Source organism: Lithobates pipiens, unplaced genomic scaffold (genome assembly GCF_037356315.1).
Source record: "Lithobates pipiens isolate NorthernLeopardFrog02 unplaced genomic scaffold, aLitPip1_a1.2 Scaffold_13, whole genome shotgun sequence".
Taxonomy (NCBI): domain Eukaryota; kingdom Metazoa; phylum Chordata; class Amphibia; order Anura; family Ranidae; genus Lithobates; species Lithobates pipiens.
In genome coordinates this window covers 333,680,811-333,696,902 of record NW_027507718.1, presented here as the reverse complement: position 1 = coordinate 333,696,902, position 16,092 = coordinate 333,680,811, and the positions used below count along the sequence as shown (strand labels likewise).

The window sequence follows — 16,092 nt, the reverse complement described above, 5'->3', positions numbered from 1 at the left end:
AACCTAAACATTTAGAAAAAAAAATAAAAATATCATTGGTGCAATGTGATTGGCTACTGCTTTTGACAAAAAAAACTGCTAATGCGAAGAATTACCAATTTGCAGTAAGTTATGACTTGGGTACTGCAAGCTTGTTTGCATACACTTGCACACACTGTTAACATGCTTATGTGCATTTTCAATCAGCTACTTCAGACACCAGGATCCTACTGCGGCACTATAGGGAAGATTTAAGTATGTGTGGGGTAATTTGGTTAAGAGAATAATTTTTTGCTAATGCTCGATTTAGCTTTATGTCTTTTCCATTTACAACAAAAGCTTATATGCACATGCATAATTTTTGTTTGCATGTTGCAAATGTGCATTTGTGCATGCGTTATCTGAACCCCAAGAGAATTATTCAAAATTACAATTTTGAATGATGCAGGCATGCTACAAATGATAGGCGTTTGCATATGTGTATAAGTTCATTGCCTTTCACTTGTTCTAAATAATTTTATCAAGCATTCTGAGTGGACATATAAAGGTTAAATGTTTACATTGCAAAGATAGAATGTTGTTACTAAATTAAAATTGTTACAAAATTATTTATATTATAATATTTGTTTTTTTGTCCACAGTTTCTAAATACGTATATGGAAATCTCCAAAGAGCTTGGAGATACTGTTGGCCTTGGAAAAGCATATGAAGCAATGGCAAAGGCTCTGGAAAGGTAAGTTAGCACTCCAATGTCTTGCTGTCACTGTCAATTCATTCAACTGTGAAAGACTTCAATTGCTAGAGATCTGTCACTTCCCATTTACTGGCTCTTTACATCCTAAGCACTGCCCTTCTCGAATGACCCTTTCAATCCAAATTATTTGAAACAAATACAGTTTAAAAGGGCAGCATGAGACAGCATCAAAGCTTTTCTTATCCTGTGCTCTTACTGTACTGCTGTACACTTGTATTGAGGCACTAAAACACTGATATGGAGAGATCAATGTGTATACAGTATATATATATATATATATATATATATATATATATATATATATATAGATAGATAGATAGATAGATAGATAGATAGATAGATAGATAGATAGATACAGTATATATAGATATATATCTCTATATATATATATATATAAATATATATATATACAGAGAGAGAGAGAGCATGTTGTAGCCAAGGCTTTAATCAAATGTTTTAAGCAAAATGTTAGTAATTATTTAACAATGTTTAAGGCTGTGCCTTAAAGTGGAACTACACTACATCTGAGCGCCACAAATCAAAAATGTTATTTAATTCATTTTTAAAATTCAAAGCGAACGCATGTTTTATTTTTATTTTTTTAAATCACTTAAAAAAAATACCCCCTACCATTTCTGGCCATGGTCATCTTGAATAAGTTCAGCTTAGCTAGCCCTTCTCTCTCCAGACTAAAGCTGGCCATACATGGATTGAAATTCCTGCTGAACCAGACAATTTTCAATCCATGTGTGGCCACTGTGGTTGAATAGAAGTTGATCTATGGGTTGAGTTCTGTGCAACAGCCCTGTGAGATAAAAGCCACTCAATCAGTGCTGCAGGCAATATGTGTATTCTAACAGTGGGGGAGACACTCCCTTGTCAATACAGTAGTGCCACAGGCAGGATTCCCCCATCCACCTCAAATGTGTCAATGGGGGAATCAGTTCAGCACACTGGCTGAACAGAAAATAAAACTGAATCCTGTACGACCAGCTATACTGTCCCTGGCTGGCCCCTTTAATTTTTAGTATTTTAGTTCTTTCTATTATAAAGGGTCATCATCACATGTGTGTCTAATCTAGGGCAGTCTGCATGAAAATCTAGCCTGCCTAGAAATGCCCATTCCTCTAGCCTGACATATACCCATCAAGGCATTTCGATATCTGCAGAATTCCTACTAATTATTGCTTGCATGTGGACAGAGGGCTCTTGAGAGGAGTTCTGATGCAGTGTTGTAATTCCACTTAGATTTAATGGGAATTATTTAACTGAATATTGTTCTGCCCTTTGGGAGCACTCCTTGCACACCTTGGATGTCCATATTGATTTTCTGTTTAAAAAAGCAGAACATTTTTTTTTTTTTTATCGTACATACACTTTTCGTCCAAGTCGCAAGGTACAGTACAGTACGGTGTGAGTACAGGCAGGTTTTCAGGTGTTCATTGTTCTTAGTGAAATATCTAGCTATCTGGTGCCAACTTACAAAATGTCATAAAGGAGTGATTTTTTCCAATCAAAAAGAAAAAAAGATTTCCAATTAATTGACTATTAAAAAGGTACAAAAGGTACAGTTTTGCCCTTGGGCTAGCAACAGTCAGTAGCATAATCCAGGGATGGGCAAAGGTCAGCACAGGTGGTAGACAATACGCATAATCGAGCAAAAGGAAGATTACACTTTTATTGTTTCACTTTAAGCATTATTAAAATCACTGATCCCGAAAAAAACGTCTGTTTTAAAACTTTTTTATGCATTGATACCTTTCCCCTGGGGCAGGACCCAGGTCCCCAAACACTTTTTATGACAATAACTTACATATAAGCCTTTAAAATTAGCACTTTAGATTTCTCCTATAGACTTGTACAGGGTGTTCCGCTGCTTTTTGAATTTGCCACGAACACCCCAAATTGTTCGCCGTTCAGTGAACAGGCAATGTTCGAGTCGAACATGAGTTCGACTCAAACTCGAAGCTCACCCCTAATCATTAGTTGAAGATGCTCATGCTAATCTATAGGAGGACTATAAAAGTGTCAGTAAGTAATGTCAGGGGACATTAATCGATAAGTTCACTCTTCTCAAAAAAATAATAAATGCATGTACTTTTGAAGGTGAAAAAAAAGTGCATTTATTTATTTTTTCAACAGGAGCATGCAAAGTATTGCACCCGTGGTCAGTGGTTTGCTGGTGCAATGTCAGGCTCCTGCACACTGCCCGTATCTCTGAACAAACTGATAGCTTTAGCATTTTAGGAAGTATCAATAGATCAATATGAGCGCGTCGATCTGTGGCGGCAGATTGGACTCGTTTCTCTGTGAATGAATGATGCAGCTGTTCGTGCGGAGCCTGGAACAGCTGTGACAGCAGCTCCCAGTGGAAAGAATCCCTGCCTGCTGTCACGGGGGGGGGGCTGGGGGATGCTAAATAAGTTACATATTACACCCTAAACATGGGTGTAACATGTAACATGTTGAAAAGGTGAACTTAGCCTTTGGGTACAATAGTCAGAGTTATGTGTCGATGTTTTGCTGTTTTTATTTGATAATCGGTACAGTAAAGTGTACATTCAACTTTTTACAAAAAATGAAAAGGTGATCAAATACAGTACATCTTACACACCCCCACTGTTTTTTCCTCTGTGGGTGACCACACAGCCGGTGCAGCAGTCCATGAATTTAAAAGCCATGATCTTCTTTCCCTATGGATGCCGGGATGGATCAGAGTGTTTGGTCAGCACCGGCACATCACCACTTTGACCAAACAAAATTGATCTGATCTGTCCCATTGTCTCTAAAGAAAGAAGAGGAGGAACACCATAGCTTTCAAATTCCTGGAACACTGCACCAGCTGCATGGGCAGTGACAGTGAAAACTAATCGTGCACGGAGGCAAGTGCAGCAAGGACTGGGAAGGGGTGTAGTGGACTTTTGATTTTTTGTGAAAAAGAGAACTTTCACTTCAAGAGAAGTGGGGTAAGCTGGAGATCTGCTGGGTCCATCCTCTATGACTGAATGGGGATTTAATACTCCTGTTTGACAGTCCTATGTTTCTGTTTAACATGGCTAGCTTGGAGCAGACAGGTGGCAGGAGATGTAACTGGTGCTTTGTAAGGTTAGTATTGGCCTGATTGTTTAGACCGGGGTTGACAAACTTTCTAAACAAAGGGTCAGTTTACTGTCCTTCAGACTTTAGGCGGGCAAGACTAGGGTGAGTGGGGGTAGAAAATGTCCTGAAATTCATTTGGAGTAACAATGTCCTATCTTTTGTGCCAATGGAAGGAATACTACCCCATCATTAATATCTGTGAGAGGAATTGTGCCCTTTCATTGGTGTCACTGGGAGGAATAGTGCTTCATTGTTGGTGTCAGTGGGAGGAATAATACCTCATTGTTGGTGTCAGTGGGAGGAATAGTATACCGTTGTTGGTATCAGTGGAATGAATAGTGTCCCATTATTGGTGTCAGAAAGAATAGTGTCTCATCGTTGGCGTCAGTGGGAGGAATTCTGCCACATCATTGGTGTCAGTTGGAGGAATTCTGCCACATCGTTGGTGTCAGTGGGAGGAATTCTGCCACATCGTTGGTGTCAGTGGGAGGAATTCTGCCAGAGCTAGAAGAAGATAGCGGAGGAGCCCGGAAGAAGAACCAGAGAGGGGGAGAAGATGTTGGAGAGAGCGGGAGAATAACCGGAGAGCACGAAGGAGTCAAAAGAGACCCCCGAAGTCGGAAGAAGACCACCAGAGCTGTCTAATAAATTACTTTAAAAACCTGTGTAGTGTGTCTTTTTTATTGACTCTTTTCCCCAGGTGAATGGATAGGGGTACACTGTACCCCATACTCATTCACATAGGGTGGGAGGCGGGATCTGGGTGCCCCCTTATTTTAGGTATTTAAGTCAGATTCCGATAAGCCCCCCGCCCGCAGACTCCGACAACCAATGGCCAGGGTTGTCGGGAAGAGGTCCTTGTCCTCATTAACATGGGGGCAAGGTGCTTTGGGGTAGGGGGCCATAGGGAGCCCCCTTCCCCAAAGCACCCACCCCCCCATTTTGAGGGTATGCGGCCTGGTACGGCTCAGGAGGGGGGGCGCTCGCTCGTCCCCACCCCCTTTCCTGACCTGCGTGCTCGGATAAGGGTCTGGTATGGATTTTGGGGGGACCCCCACACCATTTTTTTCGGCATGGGGGTTCCCCTTAAAATCCTTACCTGACCTAAGGGCCTGGTATTCCCCTGAAGGCATGCATGTCTTATTAGAGAGGCGACACTGTTGCTTATTTCTTGCGCTAGCTGTTATAGGAAAATGAAACATTTTCCTATTGCAGCCAGTGTGAGAACCAGCGCAACGGGATCGCTCTGGTTCGAGAAGCCTGCCGCCAAGAACCAGCGCGATGAGATCTTGCTGGAAACACAATATCGGCGGCACCTACTGTAGATTGTTTCCCCACTCTACAACAGGTGATGATCAAACTTGTGCATGCTTCAGGAATCCAATAGCATTTTTGAAAACTTCAGGTTCCTGGATAAATTGCAACAATCATCTCTGCCTGTACTATTTCTTCACACTGATTGCTGATAGACTATGGATAAATAACTGGAATCCCTAGAACAATCTTCCAGTATAGAGATCTCAATAATATTCCTTTAAAATGGTCTCCAAATCTGCCTGCCTATCAGGTAAACTCTCTCCTTGCAATAGGCTGGCTATAGGTGCCTATAGAACTCTGGAGTACCTCAATTCACTGTACCATTTCTTTACACTGATTGTTTATAGGCTATGGATAAATAACTGGAATCCCTAGAAAAATCTTCCAGTATAGGGATCTCCATGATATTCCTATATAACGGTCTGCAAATCTGCCTGCCTATCAGCTAAACTCTCTCCTTCCAATAGGCTTGCTATAGGTACCTATAATACTTGGAGTACCTCAATTCCTATATAATAGTTTCCAAAACTGCCTTCCCATGAAATTAACTCTCTCTCTCCAATAGACTAGTTCAAGTATTTTTCTCTGAAATAACTAATTTGGTAAGTCTCGCTACCTCAGAAGCTTGCTAATTGCAAGCTACTCAAACTGCTGACCCTCAAATATCAAAACATAAACCATGTGTGAGAAACCCCAAAAATAAACAAAGGTGCCCCCAAAAACAAAAAGGAAACCCTACATGTTTCACTTAATTAATTTCATCAGGGGTGGTAAAATAGCACACCAGGGCACAGTAAATAAAGCAAACAGTTTTTAACCTCCATTAATTCAATTTTGTTTCTACTCTTCACAATAATCTACATCCTAGAAATAAATAACTTTTTATTTTAGCCTCTCAGTTTACACATGAGTAGAACATGCACATGCTTTATTCTTAGGAATATAATAAAAATGATTGCGTATGCAAGAGATTAGCTCTCAATATCTGTCTTAAAATTAATTACCCAGAAATAAATTTAATACAATTGTTCAACAAAGTATGTTTGTTAGTGTGGCTGTACATTGTGGTGCTTACCTTAATATTGAACTTGGTATCTTTTGGAATACTTCTTGAAATTAGAAGAAAGCGATTTATTTTTATACATTTCCCTTCTCACTGATTCCATTTACCTTAATACTTTCATCTGTAGGCTCCAAACTTAGAGCACCATCAAGAATCCCCTTTGTGGTAGTTGCATCCCTGCTCTATTTGATTTCTCCATTCTGAGTAAATGATTAAGTTTTCATGCATTGGTTCAACCAAAACCTATGTTCAGTCAACCACATCCTTTATTGATTACTTCTACAGCAAACAGTAGGCCAAGTGTGATATACATAATTGGACAGTTGTCAAGGGATATGGGTGTTTAAAGTCCCGTTTGCCCATCTGGAAACTGGAATCACCTTGGTAGACAAATATCCCTAAGCTTTTTCGTTCTTTTCCTTTGGACTGCAGAGTCCTGCTTCTCAGAATATATGCTTTTAACTCTCTGAGGTCTGGTTGAATGAATTTGGTGATTATAACCCATAATATGCTCCCCAGGCTGCACCTGTGCACTGCATTCAGAGAATTGGGAAAAGAGAAATTAATATTTGTCTAACATCACAGCCTTGTCCGTTATCCTCAGATTTTCTTCTGTGAGATTGTGTTCGATTCTGTACTACTGATGATGTACTGATGTTTTATTTGTACAAAGCATTAAGATAGATAGATAGCAGGTAGCTTAGATTTCTATTGTTATTTATAGTAATCATTGCACTAGTAGAAGCATTACTAATAAAAGTATCCTTTGAAAAGCACTCGTATTTATGATTATGTTTAATGTTTAAAGGACTTCTATTCTAAAAGCTAATGTATTCTGATAACTGTATGCAGTTAACAGTTAAAATAATAGTATTGGGTATCTTCATTCCTTTTTTATTTCACATGCTTTTATTTATATTTTGTCCACATTTACATGCCAGGGGTTAAAACAAACTTTAGTACAACCAGGGGTGTCTAAGACATTGTCAACTTAGGGTTCCATGGAACCCTAGCATTTTTCTTGAAGTTGGTTGATACTGCTCATTTGATGGTGCCTGCATAATTCAGGGGCCAACATCATTTGTCCATTAGAATGTTATTCATCTCACTGACCACCATTGTAAGTGTAATTTTTTTCAACTGACCCCCAATGTTATCTTTGGTCTCCCAAGATCTGAACATTATTTCAAAGGTTCTTCTGAAGGAAAAAGGATCAAATAGGCTGCATTAGAGCAACAGAGTTTTAAACTGTGTGAATAAGAGATATCCATTGTAAGAAACCTTGTCAAGTGTTATTGTTTGTTCCACTTCCTGTTACTGAAACTTTTACTAGACAAATTCACCAGAAAAACATAAATTAATACATAAACAAGCTAGAAAAGGATAATTTATTTTGAATTTGAGGTAGCTCTGTGTTCTCTAGTCTTTAGCCTCATAGCATACGCCTCTTATGAAAACCTGTGAAAAATCTCCTAAAAAAAGTGCTCCTAGTTTCCACAATATTGGTGCTCTGAATGTCCATAATTTTCATATGTTAAACACCATGTGACTTCAGGGAAAATGTCACTCCCTGCAGGTCAGACACTCACCGGATCTCTATACAGACCTATATACTGTATGATTGGCATAGAACGCTTTAATATACAAATAGTTGGATTCCTCTTCTCCCACATCAAACTTCCAAATCTACCTTTCCATATGCAGCTCCATAAAAAATCCAAAGATGGAAGAAAAAAAACCAAATAGTGTAATAATGTACAAACAGTTTTATTAAAATATGGCTAAAAGGTACTTACAAGAATATAAAAAATAACGGCTCATAATTCTCCCAATGAAATTAAAAATGTGCCATCAGACCTGCTGTAACCTGTATAAGGGCCACGTGGACCGCATCACTTTTGGATCGATGTCTGACATTACTTCTGGTAGCTGTGTAGCCACACCCGATGTGTTTCATCCTTCTGACTTCATAACAGGAGATGACTGCATGACACAGCAACCAGAACTAAATACCCACCCATGCATAGTCCTTAACCCCTAATGATGCAGGGCCTTCATAAAAGTAAAACATGCCATCATATAGACCAGATACAAGATAGCACAATTCTAAACATCGAACTAGGTGGGTATTCTCTCTGTATATGTACAACTAAAACAGATAAATGCTGACAATAAATCACTCCATACAAACATACGAGCAAAAAATATGAGTAAACACTCATTAATATTAAGTCAGTACTTTTAAAAATAACTCCTCAGAATACCAAATTAGATCCAATATGAAACTGGGAAGAATAAACCTGACCTGTATTAATGTGGCAAAAAAAAGGGTTAAATATAACTAAATAAATATCCCCTTAGAACTCAATAATCACTTTAAAGAAATTCATATAAATTTTGATATAGAGAATTAAGCATATACATCCATTTAGTCTTCCTCCGGGAGAGGTTCCTAACCCTGTTGGTTCCTTCCCAGAAGGGATATACTCTATCAACCCCCCAAAACTGCAAACCAGAGGAGTCTCTTCCATGTGTTTGCGTAAAATGTAAAGATGCACTATGTTGTTTAAAACCATTAACAATGCTCATGTTCAGCAATGCGCTTTCTCAGAGGACAGTTAGTGCGGCCCACATATTGTGGGCCTCATGGGCATTGCGGGACATAGACCACATTGATTATATTGCAAGTGATTCATTCAGAAATCTGATATTCCTTATTATCTTCATGGTTTGCACACCTGCAAAAGGATCTCACTGGGAGGTCCAATATATTTTTTACCACTCTGTCCCCAAATTTTAGAGCCCTTCTGTATATAAAAATAGGTACCATTTCCATATGTACTATGTGCCAATGTTTTCAATATATGGATTCCTCCTAACTAAATTGGTAGTGAAACTCAGATATGAACCCCCATTGCTTCTCACTGTAATAATCCTGCTTCATTTCCTGTATTATTTAATCCAGTTGCATTTACCCTTTCTGAATAAACTTTTCTTGAATGACCTGGGACTGGATGAGAAAATCTGAATAATACATAAAATTCCTTCTGACCCTCATCACCTGTCTTTTCAGGATATTTCTCAGCCATGGGAGATGATGCCCACTATTTACTGGAAAATGGCTATTGCGGTCTATAGGTTTGAAATATACTTTTCAATAAATTTCCTCTTTACTTAGTTGACATTCCAGCTTAGAATTATTACTATTAGTGCCATAAAGGAATGTACTGATTCTTCTGAACCATTCCATATGATCAGGGGATCATCAATAAACCTCTGATAAAATAATAACTGTTGTCTAGACTTATCAAAACACATTTATCTTCCCATTCTGTCATAAAAATATTCCCGAGGCTGGGTGCAAAATTGGCGCTCGTGGCAACACATTTTACATTTTAAAATTTGTAAATAAAATTGATTTCGATAACAAAAATAATTATGGAAAAGCCAAAAGTCTAGAACCTTCTTCAAAAAAAACTTTCTGAGCATATGGAATGCATCATCATCATGCTGACGAATGGTATATAATGACAAAATAATGACAAAATAATGACAAAACATCAGCAATACCCATACATACTTTTCCCTCTAAATGTAACTCCTTCATTTGCTGTAACAAATTTTTTATATCTTTTAAAAAGGCCTTAGTTTGCGTCACACTAGACTGAAGAAGCATATCTAAATAATCCCCCAGCATAGCTGACACTGACCCAATCCCATTTACGATTGGGCGTGCTGGCTGGGACTGTAAATGTTTGCGAATTTTAGGCAACATATAAATGATAGAAATTCTACAAGAACTAGGTATCAAGTACATCCTTTCCTTTTCAGTCAAGGCAATCGATCTATATCCAGACTCCACAACACATTTGAATTCCTCCTTAAACCTAATAAACCTGATACATCCAGCCCAGACTGGCTTCAGAAAATAAAAATGTGCCTTTTGGAGTGGCCCAGTTAGAGTCCAGACCTTAACCCTATAGAGATGCTGTGGAATGACCTCAAGAGAGCAGTGCACACCAGACATCCTACAAATGTGTCTGAGCTGAAGCAGTTTTGTGAAGAGGAATGGTCAAAAATTCCTGCTGAGCAGTGTGAAGGTCTGATCCAGAACTCCAAAAAGCGCTTACTTGAAGTAATTTCTGCCAAAGGAGGTTCGACCAGCTGGGGGTTTGGCATGAGAGGATCTACCTGCTTTGCCTATTGCAGGATTTTAATAACATGCGCTTATGGTGATATGTGATGTAAGTGCATAGTAATTTGTTTCAAATAAAGGCTGTGGAGATCACGGCTCTGGATGTCATTAATGGGCTAGTGGTTTCAAGCACTCCTGGCTATTTATAATTTAATGGTCCACAACATTTGGTAAGAGGCCTTTTTGACTTAATTGCATGCCGGTGGAGCTACTGACCTTGGGAGTTATGCATAGAATCCACATCAAGTCAGCATAATTATACCTAAGAGCAATAACACTAGAAATTGGACTTTCCATGGAATCATTTGTCTTATCTCACTTGGTGGTTCATTGGGGACTTAATTTGCATGTTGCACTTTCTATACATGAATTTTATTCAATATTTTGGGGAGGTTTTGTATGATAATTTTAAATTTGTTACTACGAATTTGCACCTTGAAGTGTATGTTTACTGAATTAAATTTAGCGCTACTTTATGTTTTTATATTTCATATGCAGCACCCTCTAGTATGTGTGCTAGATATAGATAGGTTTTTGTTAGTGTAGGTAAAAGTTAGTTTTAGCTCAGGGCTAAGCCTGAGCTATGAATCTGGGTCAGGGTTCAGTGACTCAGTGCTGGATGACTCATTCTAGCAGCTTCTCTGGTGTCTCCTCCTGTTTTCTGGGACATTGTAGAATGTTCTAGACATAGTGTGTGGAGGTTAGGAGGAGCTGGTCGGAATATTTATGAGGGCCTCAGCCAATCCCCATTAAAGGGCTGCCAGGGGGCTGGCCATCTCATAAATAGGCATGGGTCATGCCAGGAGGGACAGTTGGATGGAGATGGAGTCTTGAGGAGGCTGTCGGTGGCCTTTGAGGGTGCCCCCTAGTCTGGGGGGGTAACTTCAGGCTGGGGATCGAGTGTTGGAAGGATCCTGCAAAAACACACCGAGGAAGCCCTTCCTTGAGGCACGGGAGTAAGGAGAGAGGACAGCAGGAGCAGGTCGGCACGTCTGGGAGATCTCCTGAGAGTCGGCCAGGTGGGCTGGTGAGTGTCAGTCTGGAGGTCTATGGGGAGAAATTAGCCTGGAGGGCTAATGAAAGGGGCAGCTGCAGCAAGGTGGGTTGGCAGTGCCTTAAGAGGTGGCACTGGGATCAGTAGCCACAGGAGTGATACAAGCTAGACACTGTAATTATTTCTGCACAGTGAGGGAGCTATGGTTACTGCTTGTAATGGGCTATCGCTTTAATCTGACTGAGTGACTGTCAGACCTTCACAGTGATCTAGCTGAGTCCTGCAAGCAAGTGGGTGCTGGAGGAAGAAGAGGAGCTTTATATAGGGACTGTATATAGGAAGTTTTCCCTGAAGGGGCATCCCATAACCACCCATCCATATCCAAGTTATTACCCTCAATAAATAACAAAAAATAAATGTCACAGACTGTTCTCTGTCTCAAGAGAGCCTGTGAAAATTCATTGTGCCTGGCTGTGCAGGGTGGGGGATCTCAGTTTACTTGCGGCTCCTAGGGGGTGCGTTAAACATGTAATATTTGTTATGACAATTTAAGTGGTGAAATCTCTATTCTTCACTTTATATGTTGTGTACCCCAGCATTTCCTTTTTTTTTTGACCAGCTATTAACTTCAAATGTTCACTTACTTTATCCTCCAGCACTGTGAATGGTTAATGGTTGTGTTAAGGCACGAGAAATTAGAAATGTTTGTGTATTATCAGGTTAATCACAATGTGTATGTCTATTGTTATCATAGATCAGATTACATTTTATGTCAAATTACTGCAGAAAAAACTGATAAAGTGGAAGTAAATCCATCGATTTAACAGTTTAAAAAAATAGTAACATTTCTGGCACATGCCATTAGTTGTGCAGCATCATGGCAGTTGCAGATCAAACAGAGGCCGAGATGGCAGCTTCCTTGGCTGAAAACTATAGGAGGGTTTACTTCCACTTTAATTCCAAGGGGTTCACTGTATATACCATTCACTACACAGTGTCCCTTTTACTACCTCTGTAACATCCACTGCTTAAGCTGGCCATACATGGTTCTATGGGTATGCTGATTGTACCCAAGCTGATCCATCGATTGACTTGGATACAACCAGCATGTCAGATTTTTACATGCGATTTTTGCCAGTAGCTATAGCCTCTAGCAATATTCACTGTGTTCTCCCAGCAGGGATGCATCCCTGCGGGAGAACACAATAGCTCAGTGGGAGGGATGGTTACCACTGACCTCGCAATCTACTGATAAAAGGAAGCAGGCACCGTTATGGTTTTCCATTACATTATCCTGAACTTGGAAGTGTTTAATATAATAATTTAGTGTAAAACTGCAATGAAAGCAGGTTCTAGCCAGCAGAGGCTAGCCTGTATTCGAACCATATATGGACAGGCTGATTGTAACCAGGTCAGTCAATCAATTGACTTGGGTACAACCAGCATGTTGGATCTTTAAGATGCAATTATTGCAATTATTGCCAGCAGCTATATCCACTAACAGAAGGCTCCCTGCGCTACCCCGCCAGGGGAACACAAGAGTTAATGGGATCTCCCCATTAATACTGGTTGTGTTGATGGGGGAATCGAGCAATTTTCTTCCCTGCAACCTGTGGTTGCAGGAAAGAAAATTGCATCATCTATGGCCTGCCTTAGCAGCAGTATATACTTGTTACTTCTGCCTGTCTCAATGTCCATTAGATATAATATAGCCACTGCTCAACAACACAATTTCCCATCACAACTGTTTCTCAACACTTCCTATACTTATATACCATCCACTACACAGCCACACAGACAGCAAGGGCATTGTGTGAGTGGACACTGGAAGTGACAGCAAGCAGTAATAACACTGTGTCAGTAAGTAGTAGATGATTCTTACAGTGTACATAGATGGAGGTATACGTATGGATGACAGACCGAGGAAAGGTTAAACATTATAGTTATGCAGCAGCTGGTTAAACAGCTCTGTGTACAGAAATGTCCAACATGTGCTGAGAGCAGCTAGATAGAACTGATTCCTAAGATCACTGAAATCTGTGATCTATCCTATGCAATCCTAGAATGAAAAATTATTTTTCTAAATGCAAAAATTATTGGATTCATTTTTTTTTTCAGCCAAGGAAAAATTGTGGAAAGCATCAAATATTTGGAAAACTTTCTAGAAGTCGCCAGAAGCAGCAATTTGTGTCAAAGCTTTGTAGAGACGTGTATTTGCCTTGGAGACATTTTCAATGCAAGAGTAAGTATTGATTCTTTCAGGGGTGGATCACTGTGAATAATTACTCAGTTTTGCGATATGTAAAGTCAAACTCTAGCTTTGTAAAAAAAATCTATTGCATATATTGCAGTCATTTTAGCTTATTTACAATCACAATCCTTTGCTATGCGCTACAGAACTTTTTTTTTTAAATAAGAGATAGAATGTGAGATTCTGGTCAGTGCAGATTTTGTTATTTAGTTTAGCAAACCACTCACATGTCTGTATCCTTCACTGATGACCCATCACTGCCTTACCTCACCACCTCATCCAATCAGAGAACGCTTTGCATTCTCTTAATGGTGCCCATGCTGAGTGGCCGACCTCCTGTGTCCAGAATGCAGCAAGCCAGCCGCTCAGCACTTGATCCAGAAGCAAGAGTCTACTTCCATTAGCAGTGTCTACTTCCATAATTTCCAGCTTCGATGAAATCGCCACAAGTAATGCAGGAACTATGGAAAAGCAGAAAAGTAACAGCGCTCTCTGCAGGGACAACTCGATCCATACACCAGGTCCACTCACAGGTGCCAAGGCTCAATGTGTCCCAACAGACTCCAATGCAACAATAGTAAGAAGAGCCGGCAACGCTGTAGCGTCGTAGCTACGACTAAGGCTTTTGCCGAAATGCATCAGATTTATTGTTTTATTGTTTTATTGTCACTCTGATGTACCAATAAACGACACTTCAAGGATTACAGCGTTGCCGGCTCTTCTTACTATTAATGCAGGAACTACTTTTGGAAATCGGTGCGTAGCTGCAAAGTTGGGGGCAGTGCCGCTGCTGGCAATAGGCTGCGATCTAGCATGAGATTTTACATGTCAAATCGCGCTGATTTGAACGGGGAGCTTATCGTCAAAGCTTATTCGAACAAACTGAAGTTAGAAACTGATTGGTTACCATGCATAGCTGCGCCAGATTGTGCACTCTCTAGATTTAGTAAATCAACCCCATTATGTATAAAATATCCATACCTTGAATTCACCTTTAACAGATTTTAAATATAGTACTTGATATCATGGTACTGGAACACTGTATCCTAAGAATTTTACTAAATAAAAACAATTGGAAGGCAGGGTTTGCATAGATCACAGTATATTAATTGATGAGTAATTACCATGTATTCATGTCATATGTCATGAATACTTGGATGTTGTTACAAAAGTGTACTAAGATCAGTCAGTACATGTTTTAGGAGGGACTGAGACACCTAAAGATATAACTGCAGTCTTAAAAATTGAATTTTCTGTAAAAGCAGATCACCTTTATGGCATTAGGGACACAAGATAGCACCCACAAACTGCCTGCAAAGAAAAAGAGAATTTTAGTATATATTTTTTCCTAGTTAGTTTTTAATGTGCCTGTTATATATATAGCAGGCACAACTGACATTGCATGCTTTTTGACAACTGCACTTTGTATGTGTATTTTGCAAGTTATCTGCTTGCTGTGGGTAGAGCAGTGTGTGCAACTGCCTGCCATTTGGGCTGTAGAAGTGGTAATGTTGGTGACTTCTTTGTGTCATTTAATTCCCTGTAGGAAAGAACAGCTTTGAAAAAAGTGCACACACTGCTTTCCTGGTCGTTTAAATGGAAGAGTCACTCTTTGCGGTCTGCTGCTTGACAGCTGGTTAGAGTGTGCTAATTGCCAGTTATGATTATGGCAAGATTAGCCCGTGCTCATGGCATCCTGCTTGCTACAGTTTCCAGCCAGGGAAGATTTCAGGATCATGATCCCAGACTGACTTTTGACACAGTATGGGGGCGGACCTGTGATGTTTAAAATCCAAGTGAAAGCAGAAGCAGCTAAAGTTTGTGACATATGGTGTGTGATATGGGTCTTTAAAGGAGCTAAGCTATTTCACCAATTCTTGCTGTTCTTAAGTCCATTAAGATGACCATTGGGGAAAAAAATCGTTTGATACAAAAAGATAAAAAGGAAAATCTCATTAAGTTAGTCATGGCTGGAATGTCTAGATTATTATAGATTCAGTATGTATGAGCAGCACCCTGCAGATAGACTGAGTTTGACAGACCTTTAATACTCCCTGTATATCACCTGCTATTAAAGATACATCGAGGTATCCAAGAGCTGTAATAGCATAATTAGTCATTCTGGAATTCTATATCTTATTACAGTTTGTTAACAAATAAACATATGAATGCATTTAAAATAAAAATAACAAAAAGCAATACAGTACAAGAAAATAAATAAAGCATTTTACAGGAATAAAAATGTGTATGAGTATAATACATTATGGTATGAAATATTTTGCATTTCATTTATGTCTTTTGAACACAAAATAGACATCAAATGGGCTAAATGTACATATGTAGGACAGAGAGTAATAACCAGACACCAGCCCTCTATTATCACCAGTTGAGCAAAAAATGTATTTACATGTATAATCTTTTCAAAATGTTTGTGTATGTA

General features: G+C 39.4%; 1 protein-coding gene across 5 annotated transcripts in view; it reads left to right on the top strand.

Moving 5' to 3' along the window:
- TTC29 (tetratricopeptide repeat domain 29) overlaps positions 1–16,092 on the top strand; it is a 449,656-nt gene that overhangs the window by 288,304 nt on the left and 145,260 nt on the right. For all 5 annotated transcript variants that reach the window (XM_077476999.1, XM_077476996.1, XM_077476995.1 and 2 more), the window contains exons 8-9: positions 621–712; positions 13,520–13,643. In XM_077476999.1, the coding sequence (XP_077333125.1) occupies positions 621–712; positions 13,520–13,643 (216 nt within the window). The remainder of the gene's footprint in view (positions 1–620; positions 713–13,519; positions 13,644–16,092) is intronic.